The sequence below is a fragment of the Hylobates moloch genome, unplaced genomic scaffold, assembly GCF_009828535.3.
Source record: "Hylobates moloch isolate HMO894 unplaced genomic scaffold, HMol_V3 SCAFFOLD_8, whole genome shotgun sequence".
Lineage (NCBI taxonomy): Eukaryota > Metazoa > Chordata > Mammalia > Primates > Hylobatidae > Hylobates > Hylobates moloch.
Window position 1 is genome coordinate 33280845 of NW_026652283.1, and position 14154 is coordinate 33294998.

General features: G+C 42.4%; 1 protein-coding gene across 2 annotated transcripts in view; it reads left to right on the forward strand.

The window, feature by feature from the left end:
- The window catches only part of ZCCHC17 (zinc finger CCHC-type containing 17), a 71778-nt gene that overhangs the window by 19656 nt on the left and 37968 nt on the right, over positions 1–14154 (forward strand). For both annotated transcript variants that reach the window (XM_032160022.2, XM_032160021.2), the window contains exon 3: positions 4003–4060. In XM_032160022.2, coding sequence (XP_032015913.1) covers positions 4003–4060 — 58 coding nt within the window. The remainder of the gene's footprint in view (positions 1–4002; positions 4061–14154) is intronic.

Here is a 14154-nt window from a genome sequence, read left to right on the forward strand (position 1 = left end):
ACTACTAGATTGTGAGTTACTGTAGAATAGAGGCCATGATTGTCTCATATGTCTTGGTAACTACTTCAAATTCATTTAAAATGACTGGGCATCCCTTTTTTAAAGTTGTCTTTATTTCACAGTACCTGACATGGTATCTTGTACATAGTAGGTAGGTGCTTAAAATGGAGCCCAAGCCTCACAGGGCTAGTTGTCCTTGAAGAAGGTGGTGTTTCAGCCCATGTCCCAGCTCTTCTCTTGGTGAACTCAGCGGGGATTTGGGACCTAGTAATTAAATAGCTGAGAAGCCAATATTCATTCTCTCATCCTCTGAGAAGCATGTTGGTAGCAGAGTGCATTATATTAATACATGGTAGGGGGTACAAGCATAGCAGTGAGACTTGGGATTTGGCTTAGGCTTGCCATAGCCAAAGAAATGCTGAGGGGAGATTCATGTTGGTAAGGTCGAAATAGCATTGGACTAGAATTAAAAAAAAAAAGTCTGTGTTGTACTTGGCTGTGCTAGTATCTAACTTTGTGACTTTTGACAAGTAACTTATGCCCCTGAGCCTCAAATTCTTCATTTACATTATGGTGATAAGTTTCAAGGCCATTTGCCACCTATAATCTGAAGATGGGAAATTTATTTTACCCAAGCTCTAATGAATTCAGTTGAGATAGTTACTGAATTTTTTCCCCTGGGCTATTTGACTAATTATTCTTGGGACACAAGGCAGACTGCGTGATCATCTATGGCAGGTGTGACTGCACTCTAGGAGACACAGTGATGAAAACACCTGGTGCTAGAAATCTGAAACAATGCCTAAACAGTTGAGTGCAACCATTCTGGAGCATATTAACCTTTCCTTTTGGGAGAGACCAAATTAAGGTCTGTTATATTACCTCTAAAGACCATAATGTGACACTGGAGCTTCAGGATTGAAAAGTGAGATTCTCTTAATTTACAGCAGTGAGGTGATTTTGGCTCTAACTTCCAGATTTATTTATTTATTTATTTATTTATTCACTTATTTATTTATTTGTTGACAGAATCTTGCTCTGTCACCCAGGCTGGAGTGCAGTAGCATGATCTTGGCTCACTGCAACCGTGACCTCCTGGGTTCAAACGATTCTCGTGCCTCAGCTACCCAAGTAGCTGGGATTACAGGCATGTGTCACCATGCCCAGCTAAATTTTGTATTTTTAGTAAGATGGGGTTTCACCATGTTGGCCAGGCTGGTCTTGAACGCCTGGCCTCAAGTGATCCACCTGCCTCAGCCTCCCAAAGTGCTGGGATTATAGGTGTGAGCCACTGCGCCTGACCCAGATGGCACTGTTAAGTTTGTTGGATGATTATGCTCTTTAATAATGTTGTTACACCGTATGAGACTTTTCAGCCCTCTTTCTAGAACTGTGGAACAAAAGCCAAAGTGCCTTCAGTTGGTCCAGAAAGAAGCTATTTGCTTTTATTTCAATTAAAAATTGGGAGACTTATCTTTATTATGTGGCCCTCTTTTACAAAGAACAAATTGCTTTTTAAACTCAGGTAAACACTTTGTATCTCTGATCTCTACGTTCTTCATCTGAAACATGGTAGAAATGGACCAGCTAATCTCTAAAGTCATTTTGTTGGCTCTATCTTGCCTTGATTTTAAGTATCTGTGTGATTGTACTGTTTCTTTAGGACTCTCTGGTTCCTAACCCAGCATAGCATGTTCAGCAGTATAAAACATGAGTTTAGAACATTTGGTTCATAACCCATTCTTCATGTTGTGTCTTGGAGAGTTCATTCAAGTGCTCTGTCCGATGTCTCCATTAAAAAATGAGAATGAAAGTTTTTATCTATTTCCATCCTAACATTGAAGTAAGTAATGATGATATTTGGTTAAGTATAAGACATTGGACTGGGGAGTCAAGGGACCGAGGTTCTATCCCCAACTTCTTTTTTTTTTTTTTGAGACGAAGTATCGTTCTTGTTGCCCAAGCTGAAGTACAATGGCGCCATCTTGGCTCACTGCAACGTCTGCTTCCCAGGTTCAAGTGATTTTTCTGCCTCAGCCTCCCGAGTAGCTGGGATTACAGACGCCCATCACCAGACCCAGCTAATTTTTGTATTTTTATTAGAGACAGGGTTTCACCATGTTGACCAGGCTGGTCTTGAACTCCTGATCTCAGGTGATCCACCTGCCTCGCCCTTTCAAAGTGCTAGGATTACAGGCATGAGCCTCCATGCCTGGCCTCCCTAACTCTTAAGTAGTTGTGTGGCTTCCTACCAGGCACTAATCTTTTTGTGCTTCAGTGTCTTAGACTGTAAATTATTGAAAAGCTACATTTTGTTGAATGTCCATTATGTGCCACATACCTATGTCAGTCACTTTATGTACATCATTTGTTATCTGCAGCAGCAAAGTGAGAACAAATGGGAACTTAGGCCCTGAAAGGCAAGTTGTGTGCAAGATCCTACAGGTGGGAAATGGCAGAGCTAGGATTAGAAGCCACATCTTTCACTCCAAAGCATGTTCACTTTCTATACCTATACTGTTATTTTTTCTTTTATTTTTTTAAAAGCTTTTTTAGAGATGGGGTCTTGCTATGTTATCCAGGCTGGATTCAACTCCTGGGCTGAGGCCACCCTCCAGCCTCAGCCTCTGGAGTAGCTAGGACTACAGGCACGTGGCACAGCACCCAGATACACCTATACTATTCCACTTCATTTGCAACATAAGGATCTACTGTATATGCTTTCTAGGAATAGATAGGATATCAGATACCACATTGCTTTTGGCCATTAGAATTTTATAGTTAGAGGGGACCTATGAGCAGCTCTAGTGTAATTAAGACTCTGGATTCAAATCTCAGCTCTGCTACTTATTTAGCTTTGGACCTCCGATAAGTTACTTAATCTCTTCATGCATCTTTTTGTTGTCTATTGGATAATCGTACCAACTCCATACAGTGACATAAGGATTATGCAAAGCATTTTGAATATTATTTTGCATATAGTGAGTATTCAGTATATATTAGTAAATAGCAGTGCAGTCAGGATTGTTTTATTTACTCCCCTTGTTTTAGTTATGGTGAAGCTGAAACAGTGCTCAGGATGAAGCAGCTAGTTAAAGACACTGAAAAGAATAAAGTTTATGTATGTAAGATTATATTGAATATTTTACAAATAATCATTTAGTGTTAAATTCGGTATATGATGACAACATTACCCTCAATCCACAGGTCGGGGATGGGCTAGGCTACAGGGGGAAGAGAGAGCTAGAGCCTAGCTTAATTATTTATCTTTTATCTGGCAAGGGTTCTGGGCCTTTCATCACTACCATTTATTGGTTGCCTATTACATAGACCCATCAAGCCTCTGACTTCTTCATCTTAGACAACTCTGCAGAAGACTGGGGGGACAACTCCTTCTCTCTGATTAGATCTTTTCAGGTTCTGTCGGTTGTATACGTATTGGCTTTTTAATCTAGTTGTCTTGATGAAACCCAGGACTCAGACTTGGAGTTAAATGTAACAGGCTGTGTGCTCTGGTTTGATCTGAAGTTCAGGTATGAGGGGAGGAATGCCCTGCGTGATCCATCCCAAATTTATTAAAGTTCTCTGTATTGGGTTTGGAGGCCTCAGTCCTAGCTAATATGAAGTATAGCTTTATTACCTGGTTTTTTGCTTTTTGTTCCTTTTGTTCATGAAACTCCTCTGGTAATATCAATATGTTCCCTTTGTTCATGAAACTCCGTTGGTGATTTTACTAGGTATAGGATTCGGGTATTCCTCAGTATCATCACACCGTGTGATAACACTCTAATCTCCCAGTGTTTTTAATGTGTACACACATACCTGTCAGTCTAAATTTCAAAAAAACCCAGAAAGAATGTTTGACAGAGCATCATTTTTAGGCAGTTTTGTAGCATACAGAGGCAGTCAATATGAAGTACAAATTTGGGGAGACTAGCTTAAATGCTACAGAAGAAAGATTCTCATTTATGTGACACTGATTTTTTCCCCCCATCTTTATAGGTTGCTATGGTGACAGACTATGGGGCCTTTATCAAAATCCCAGGCTGTCGGAAGCAAGGTAGGAGCCTATAACTTGACATTCAGCCCTCTGATTCTACTCTCTGCTAACACCCCACCACCTCCTACTTATAGGCTGTACATTTTTCAGACAGTAGTTTTTCATTCATTTTCTTTTTTTTTTTTTTTTTTGAGACGGACGGAGTCTTGCTCTGTCGCCCAGGCTGGAGTGCAGTGGTGCGATCTCGGCTCACTGCAAGCTCCGCCTCCCGGGTTCACGCCATTCTCCTGCCTCAGCCTCTCCGAGTAGCTGGGACTACAGGTGCCCGCCACCACGCCCGGCTAGTTTTTTGTATTTTTAGTAGAGACGGGGTTTCACCGTGGTCTCGATCTCCTGACCTCGTGATCCGCCCGCCTCGGCCTCCCAAAGTGCTGGGATTACAAGTGTGAGCCACTGCGCCCGGCCTTTTCGTTTTCTTTTTAATGTATAGATATGAATACAAAATGACAATTCATTTTTAGCGGGCAGAAGAATGGTGGTCTCTGACTCAGGAGGAAGACTGGGGTATAGCTAATTGGGTTTACTTCTGAAACTAGCTCCTCCTTAGACTTCACCTGTGACCCTAGGCAAATCACTTGACTTCTTTAGACACAGGATTTGCGGGAGGGCAAATCCAGTATAATATAGTATAATGCAGTATATAGTCTTTTGTGACTGACTTCTTTCACTTAGCATGTTTTCAAGGTTCATCTGTTTTATAATATGTACTTCGTTCTTTTTTATTGCCATTACAAATTAATTTATTGCAATTCCATCAGTTGATGGATATTTGGGTTGTTTCCACTTCTTTAGTATTATGTCTGAGGCTGACAGTGTGAGTTTTCTAGTATATAGCGCATGAAATGGGAATAGTATTGTAAGTGATACAAACATATATATATGTTTCAAGTTTTTTTCATAAAGAGGCATCTGTTGAACATTTTTTTGAGAATCCTGTTGTAAGTCTATAATCTTATTTATTTACCAAAACTATGTTAAGCCGAAAAGGCAGGTTCCACAGACCAGTTGTCTGCCCAGAGTGATTTGGCTAGGTAGTGGCATAGCCAAGATTAGAACCCAGTCCTTCTGATTCCTAGCCCCTGGATCTTTCTACTATGTCGCACTGCTGGTGGATCCAAAGATTCAACTTGCCAACTTCTTATGCTAAAATAAGTTAAGGTTTAATTAAAGATTTTAACATTAAAAAAAAAAAGTAACCATAAGAGTACTAGAAGAAAATCTAGAAGAATATTTCACTACATAAAAATTAAAAACTTAATTGCAAAAATCATTGTAAGCAGAGTTAAGTTGGGAAAAAGAATTTGTAGTACATATGATAAAGAGCTAATACAAAGGGGGTATTAGGAAAAGGTGCCAAGGACATGAAAAAACAACTCATAGGATAAAAAAATATTACTTGGTACTATAGTAAAGTATACTCATTCTCAGTATGATTAAAAAGTAACTTAGACTGGTAGATTCATATAATGGGATATTACTCAACAATACAAAGGATTGAGAATAAAATATCCATAGATGCAACAACCTGGATCAATCTCCAGAAATTATACTGAGTGAAAAAAGCTAATCTCAAAAGGTTATATACTTTATGATTCCATTTATATAACATTCTTATGTTTTACTTGAGATATGATTCACATACCACACATGTCACCTGCTTGAAGTGTACAAGTCAGTGGTTTCTTTGGTATATTCAGAGTTTTGTGACCATCACCACAATCTACTTTGAGAACATTGTTGTCACCCCAAAAAGAAACCCTGTACCCATTAGCCAACACTCCAGATTCTCTCTATGCCCCCAGCTTTAGGCAACCATTATTCTACTTTGTCTCTGTATATTTGCTTATTTTGTACATTTCTTATAAATGGAATAATGCAGTATATAGTCTTTTGTGTCTGACTTCTTTCACTTAGCACGTTTTCAAGGTTCATCTGTTTTATAATATGTACTTCGTTCTTTTTTATTGCCATTACAAATTAACTTATTGCAATTCCATCAGTTGATGGATATTTGGGTTGTTTCCACTTCTTTAGTATTATGAATAATGTTGCTATAAATATTTGTGTACAGCTTTTTGTGTGGATATTTGCTTTCATTGGGTATATACCTACGAGCAGAAATACTGGGTCATATGTTAACTCTGTGTTCAACTTTTTGAGAAACTGCCAGACTGTTTTTCCAAAGTGACCACGCCATTTTACATTCCTACCAGCAATGTATGAGGGTTCTACTTTCTTTACATCTTTGTTAACACTTGTTGTTATCTTTTTGGATATGGCCATCCTAGTGGATGTGCAGGGACATCTCACTGTGGTTTGAATTTCCCTAACAGCTAATGATGTTAAGTCTCTTTTCTTGGGTTTATTGGCTATTTGTATATCTTTTTTGGGGAAATGTCTATTCAAATCTGATATATTTTGGCTGTGTCCTCACCCAAATCTCATCTTGAATTGTAGTTCTCATAATTCCCATGTGTTGTGGTAGGGACCAGGTGGAGATAATTGAATCATGGGGGTGGTTTGCCCCATGCTATTCTCATCATAGTGACACAAGATCTGATGGTTTTATAAGGGAAGCCCCTTATAAAACCATCATTCGCTGGGTACTTATTCTCCTTCCTGCTGCCCTGTGAAGAAGGACGTGTTTGCTTCCCCTTTCCCCATGGTTGTTAAGTTTCTTGAGGCTTCCCCAGCCATGCTGAACTGTGAATCAGTTAAATCTCTTTCCTTGATAAATTACCCAGTCTCGTATGTCTTTATTAGCAGTGTAAGAACAGACTAATACAAAATCCTTTTCTTTTTTGAGACAGAGTCTTGCTCTATTGCCCAGGCTAGAGTGCAATGGTCCAATCTTGGCTCATTGCAACCTCTGCCTCCTGAGTTCAAGTGATTTTCATGTCTCAGCTTCCTGAGTAGCTGGGATTACAGGCATGTGCCACCACACCCGGCTAATTTTTAGTAGAGACAGGGTTTTGTCATGTTGGCCAGACTGGTCTTGAACTCCTGTCCTCCAGTAATCCGCCCTCCTCAGCCTCCCAGAGGGCTGGGATTAAAGGTGTGAGCCACTACACCTGCCTTTTCCCTTTTAAAAATAGGGTTATTTTTGTTTTTATTGTTGAGTTAGGTGTTTCTCATATATTCTGGATACTAGTCCCATATCAAATATATAATTTGCAAAGATTTTTATGTAACATACTTGAAATGACAAAGGTATTTAAATGGAGAACAAATTATTTAATGGTTGACAAGGATTAAGAAGGGGAAGGAAGTAGCAATATGAAGGATCCTCGTAGTGAGGGACCTGTTCTGTATCTTAACTGTGGCAGTGTATACATGAATCTAAGTGGTAAAATTACGTGGAACTAAATACATACACATACACAAACACAAATGAGTACAGGTGAAACTGGGGAAATCTGAACAGGAGCCAGTTGATTTTATCTGAGATGTTTTTTCCTACACCAACCAATTCTCCAGTTTTCTGATTCTCTAACATCAACTGGATGTCCCAACAATTCAATTCAATTCTGACACTAACTACCTGGGAGTTAGTGTCAGATTCCACGTACTTAAGGGCTCAGTCCCACATGACTGCCCTCACTTCAGATGCCAGCCCCAATATTGAATCCTCAGATTACCTACACTTTTGTCTCACTTGGCGACAATTTCTGGAATTCCCAGCACTTCCCCCCCAAAGTTGGTAATTTGCTAGAGTGACTCACAGAACTCAGAAAAATACTGTAGTTAATATTAGTTTATTTTAAAGGATAAAAATGAACAGTCAGATGAGGAAGTACACAAGGTGATGCTCAAAGGGTTCTGAGTACAAAGCCTCTGTCCCCATGGAGTTGGGGTGCGTCACCCTCTTGGCACACGGATGTGTTCACCAACTCTCCAAACTCCATTGCTAGGGGTTTATATGGAGGATCTGTTACATAGACATGGTTGATTAAATTATTGGCCTTCAGTGATGCAGCTCAGTTTCCAGCCCCTCTCCACTTCCCAGAAGTGAGAGGGTAGGGCTGACATTTCTTTTTTTTTTTTTTTTTTTGAGAGGGAATCTAGCTCTGTTGCCCAGGCTGGAGTGCAGTGGTGCAATATCAGCTCACTGCAACCTCTGCCTTCCGGGTTCAAGCGTTTCTCCCGCCTCAGCCTCCCGAGTAGCTGGGACTACAGGTGTGCACCACCATGCCTGGCTAATTTTTGTATTTTTGGTAGAGACGGGGTTTCACTATGTTGGCCAGGTTGGTCTCAAACTCCTTTCCTTGTGACCCGCCCGCCTCGGCCTCCCAAAGTGCTGGGATTACAGGCGTGAGCCACCACGCCCAGCCCAGGCTGAAATTTCTAACCCTATCTAATCACATCGTTGATTTCTCTGTTTCTGAAGCTATCTAGGGACCCACCAGTAGTCACCTCATTAAGGGACTTAAAAGACACTTCTATCACTCAGAATAGTCCAAGGGTTTTAGGAACTCTGCCAGGAACTAGGGACAAAGATCGAATATGTATTTCTTATACCACAGTATCAATGCCAGCATCCTGGTTGTGATAGTGTACTATAGTTTTCCAAAATGTCACCATTGGAGAAAACTGGATAAAGTGTACATAAAACCTCTGTATTCTTTCTTTTTCTTTTTTTTTTTTTTTTGAGACGGAGTCTCGCTCTGTTGCCCAGGCTGGAGTGCAGTGGCACAATCTCGGCTCACTACAAGCTCCGCCTCCTGGGTTCACGCCATTGTCCTGCCTCAGCCTCCCGAGTAGCTGGGACTACAGGCGCCCGCCACCACACCTGGCTAATTTTTTGTATTTTTAGTAGAGACGGTTTCACCGTGTTAGCCAGGATGGTCTCGATTTCCTGACCTCATGATCTGCCTGCCTCAGCCTCCCAGAGTGCTGGGATTACAGACGTGAGCCACCGTGCCTGGCCTAGACCTCTGTATTATTTCTTTTGAATGCAGATGAATGTACAAATATCTCAAAAATTTTTTTTTCACATAGGGCAGCAAAGTTATCAAATATTTTTTAAAAATGATTTAAAACACTCCTAAAATCTTTGAGATTAACAAATATTTTAAAAGATTGCTGTTAATACCCAATGTTAGAAATGGACACTTTTACTCACTGTCAGGAGCATAATTTCATAGACTTTTTAATACCTATTAGCATTTTTAATGTGCTTATATATACCCTTTAATCCAGAAATTCTTTGGAGAATTTAGTGTAAGTAGAGAATTACATAAATTATGTGCATCTGTTTTGTAGACTATGCAGATGACTAAAAGAATGACTGTATTTCTAAGACATACTTATGTGTCATCTTACCAGAAAGATGGCAGTGGAAGGTTTTCACACAATTCCATCACACTGCTACCTGACTGGTAACAGTTGTAAAACATCATTGATTATGAGAAGCACTCCAATTTCAGAGATATTAAAGTGAGAGGAAAGAAAGAGCATCTTAGAATCAATGAAACAGAATAGATTTCAGTTTACTGACATGAGCCGGGAGTGGTGGCATGCACCTGTAATCCCAGCTACTTGGGAGGCTGAAGTAGTAAGATCACTTGAGGCCAAGAGTTTGAGGCCAGGCTGGGCAACATAGCAAGATCCCATTGGTGGCAATGGAGGCCTGTCTAGAGTGGCTGCTGCAAAGATGCCAGCCATAGTGGGGGCTGTGCGGCCAGGGCTGCACATTCCATGGAGCTGGCAGGAGCCCTGCCCCCTTATGAGTTAGTGGGGTGGGAGCCCGCCCTCACGGGTGCAGCTGCAGTCACCCAGCCCTGGCTGCAGACCCAGGCATCTCTGCACTCTTGGAGGTCCGGGAAGACCCCTTTCCCCCACAGTCTCAGAAGTGCCTGCTGCCACTGCCTGGACTCTCCCAGCTCCTGGCTCCTGCTCTGATTTTGGAGCAAAGTTGAAGCCGAGCCTGGGCACTATTGCAACCTGGCTGGGTTTCCACACCTTGGGGTGGTGCTGACATGCCAGCTTCCTACCACCTTGGCCCCCTCCGGACTTTGGGTGCCAGTGAGCACAGGAGGGAGGCCAAGGGGGTGCTGAGGGTGGCTCAGCATGGGCCTGCAGGTGCCCCTGGGCACGGGACAGCTGGACGTCATGGACAACATGATTGATGGCGACAAGAGGCAGACAGGCTCCTGGGTGGAAAGGGGCAGGTCTCGGTGAAGCCCCACCTTCAAGCCAGGGATAGCCTGAAGCATAGGGGCCAGGCTGTCAGTTCCAGGTGGAGTCTGTGGCCCAGAGTGAGAACTTAAGGTGCTTTTCCTGGGCCTGCCCATGGACCAGTCAGCACACACTTCTGAAGACTGTAAAAACCCTGGACTCAGCCAGACTTGGGCAGACACTGGGAGGACCTGCCTGTGGAAATGGGTTATCCACCCTGGGTCTCCTCTCCGTTGAGGGCTGCAGATGTTGGGATGACCTGCCTGCAGATAAAAGCTGCCCATTCTGGGTCTCCTCTCTGCTGAGAGCTGCACTCAACAGGTTGACCTGCCTGTGGAAAGGAGCTACCTACTTTGGGTCTCCTGAGAGCTGTACCATCACTCAATAAAGCAACTCTTTGCCTTGCTCCAGTTGTCTGCGTACCTCATTCTTCCTGGATGCAAGACAAGAACTTGGGACCCGCTGAATGGCGGGACTGAAAGAGCTGTAACAGATCCAAGGGCTCCCTGAGCCAGAGCTGTGACACCTCTTTGGGGCTTTGCGGTTTCTGGCATCTCCAAGCTTCTGGGCACCGCCATGTTCCCGAGAGTCCACAGTGGAAGCCACTTGTGGTATGCCTGGTCCATCCACAGCCTCACATGGAGCTGGTGCCTGCGCCAGCACCTGGAGCTGCCTGCCCAGCCACAGCAGCCAGTGTGCCTGGCCGTGCACAGTGGCTGGACCCTATGCTCACAAACTCATGCACCCCTCGCCACTCTGAGCCTGGCTCGCCCTTGGCAGGTGTGGGATCTGGGACGGCAGCATGAGCCGAGTGCAGCCCGCTAGACCAAGTGGATGGAACAGGCCTAGTGGCCCTAAGCAAAGCTGAGTGCAGCCTGCCAGGCCAAGTGGGCAGAACGAGCCCAGCAGGTCCAAGCAAAACTCGGCAAAGGTGCTGCTGGCCACAGCAGCTTCTGGCTGGAAAAGCGACACCTGAAGAATCTTGTGACACCATCTTTACAAAAAAGTTAGCTGGGTGTAGCAGCAGGAGGATCACTTGGGCCCAGAAGTTAGAGGCTGTGGTGAGCTATGATTGTGCCACTGCACCCCAGCCTGGGTAAGAGTGAGACCCTGTCCCTTAAAAAAAAAAAGAAAAAAAAATTACTTACATGGAAGGAAGTCCAAGATAATAAAATTTAAAAACATGTTGCAGAAGACTGTATAGCATCTCTCTTCCCCACCCTTTTAAAGCAAGTGTGCATATGCCTTTATATATCTTTTTTCTTTATATATTTTAAATTACTGCCTATGTTTAGAAGAAAGGCTGGAGGAATATTCAAGAGATTAACAATGGTCACCTCTGGGGAGATGGTTTTTTAAAGTTTTTTCTATTAAAAAAAAAAATCCAAGAGGTGATCTTTGGATAATAAATCCATGCCTCTAACCTTGTAGACTACTATTCTGCAAATTGCATCTTTGCTTTAGAAATGGTTTACCAACAGTTTTCAAGCTGGCAGTCAGCAGTCTGTAATTGAGTTTATCATTTTATCTAGTCTGGGATTTAATGACAACGAACTCTTCCCCACCCCACAGGACATTCATCTTTCTGTCTGAGCACAGGTTTTCTTGTTAGTATACTTGCCATAGCTGCCAGTGCCTGAAAGTCCCATTATAACTTGGGTATATGTGACACTTTGGGGACTGTGTGGGATTAAAGGCCTGTGACCTTCCAGCAGTCAATCTTCAACTCACTTTATCCATACCCTGTCAGGTGATGCCTCTGATTGTGGCTGACAGCTTACAAGTGAATCTGTCAGTCTGACAGCTGGGCTGAGACAAGCCTCAGAGGGAAAGCTCAGGGAGCCAAATAATTAGGTGGAAACTCTGAGTTTTAATCCTGAGATCTATAGGTTTATTGGATAACTTGAGCAATTGACTTCCTTACAGTGTATCTTAGTTTCTCTGCCCATAAAGAGGGAAGATTATTAAGTCTCAGCCTGAAAGGACTGAGTTAGAAAATAACTCTGGTCTGATCAGATCTTAACATCTTTGGCTCAGGTAGGTAGATTGTAATTTGAGCTAGTTTCCCAGATGTCCTGTTCTCAGAATACTTCAGCCACCACTGAGTTGAAGACCCCTTCCTAGTATTCAAACCTAAGCTAGATTTTCTTTCCCCTCTCATAGTATTATCCAATATAACTTTCTGTGATGATGAAAATATTCCATATGTTCTCTGATTTGTTTTCTGACAGCAACCAACTCCCCAATTCTCTGGACATCAACTGGGTGTCCAACGACTGACTCAGTTCAATTCTGACATTATTTATCTGGAGCTTGTGTTAGATCTCACAAATTAAAGGGACTCAGTCCCACAAAATTGCCCCCCCTTCAGATACCAGCTGCAAGTCCTGGGCCACTTGTACTTCTGACCAATCAGCTGTAAACAGGGGTTCCATGACCACCTACTTAGGTTTTAGACTTTGCCAGAATGGCCTACAGAAGTCAGGGAAATACTTTACAGTAGTCCCACCTCATCTGTGCCTTTACTTTCCATGGTTTCAGTTACCCTAGGTCAACTGAGATTTGAAAATGTTAAAGGGAAAATTCTAGAAACAATTCATAAGCTTTAAGTTGCAGTTGCAGTGTGATGAAATCTTGCGCTGTCTTGCCCCATTCCGTCTGAGACATGAATCGTCCCCTTGTCCATCCACACTGTGTACGCTACCCACCCATTAGTCACTTAGTAGCCTTCTCAGTGATCAGATCGACTGCTATTGCAGTGCTTGTGTTCCAGGTAACCCTTATTTTACTTAATGGCCCCAAAGTGTAATAGTGATGCTGGCAATTTTGATATGCCAGAGAGAAGCCATAAAGTGCTTCCTTTAAGTCAAAAGGTAAAAGTTCTCGACTTAATAAGGGAAAAACAGGGACCCCTAGAGGGGGGACTGAGGAAGGGGGAGTACAATGGTTGAAAAATTTAACTTCGAGTACTATGCTCAGTACCTCTGTAACGGGATGATTCATATCCCAAACCTCAGCATCATGCAGTGTACACAGATAACAAACTTGAACATGTACCCCCAGAATCTAAAATAAAGGTTAAAAAAATTAAGGAAAGAAAACGTAATCTTATCCTGTGGTTGCTAAGATCTACCCTAAGAATGAATCTTCTATGTGTGAAGAAGAAAAAGTTCATACTAGTTTTGCTGTCGAATTTCTAACTGCAAAAGTTACAGCAACAGTATGTGATAACTGTTCTTACAGCATGTTGTTATATTATTATTGTTAATCTATTTCTGTGCTTAATTTATAAATTAAGCTTCACAGCCAGGCATGGTGGCTCACACATGTAATTTCAGCACTTTGGGAGGTGAGGTGGCTGGATCGCTTGAGCTCAGGAGTTCGAGACCAGCCTGGGTAACATGGTGAAACCCTATCTCTACAAAAATCCAAAAATTTACTGGTCATGGTGGTGTGTGCCTGTAGTCCAAGCTACTTGAGGGGGCTGAGGGAGTAGGATTGTTTGAGCCTGGGAGGCAGAGGTTACAGTGAGCTGAGATCATGCCACTGCACTCCAGCCTGGGTGACAGAACAAGACCCTGTCTCAAAAAAAAAAAAAAAAAAAATTAAACTTTATCTTAGGTGTGTATGTATAGGAAAAACATAGTATGTATAGGATTCGATACTATTCTTTGCCAGTTTATTATAAAGGATACAACTTAGGAACAGCCAAATAATTGAAGAGATACATAGGGTAGTGTATAGCTGGAGTGGAGTGGGGTCAGGTAAGGTGTGCTGGGGAGCTTTCATGCTCTCTGGTATGCCACCCTCCCAGCACTAGGATATGTTTACCAATCCAGAAACTCTACAAATCTCATGTATGGGAGTTTTTATAGAACTGAGTCTCTAACTCCCAGCCCTCCTCTTTCTTCCTAGAA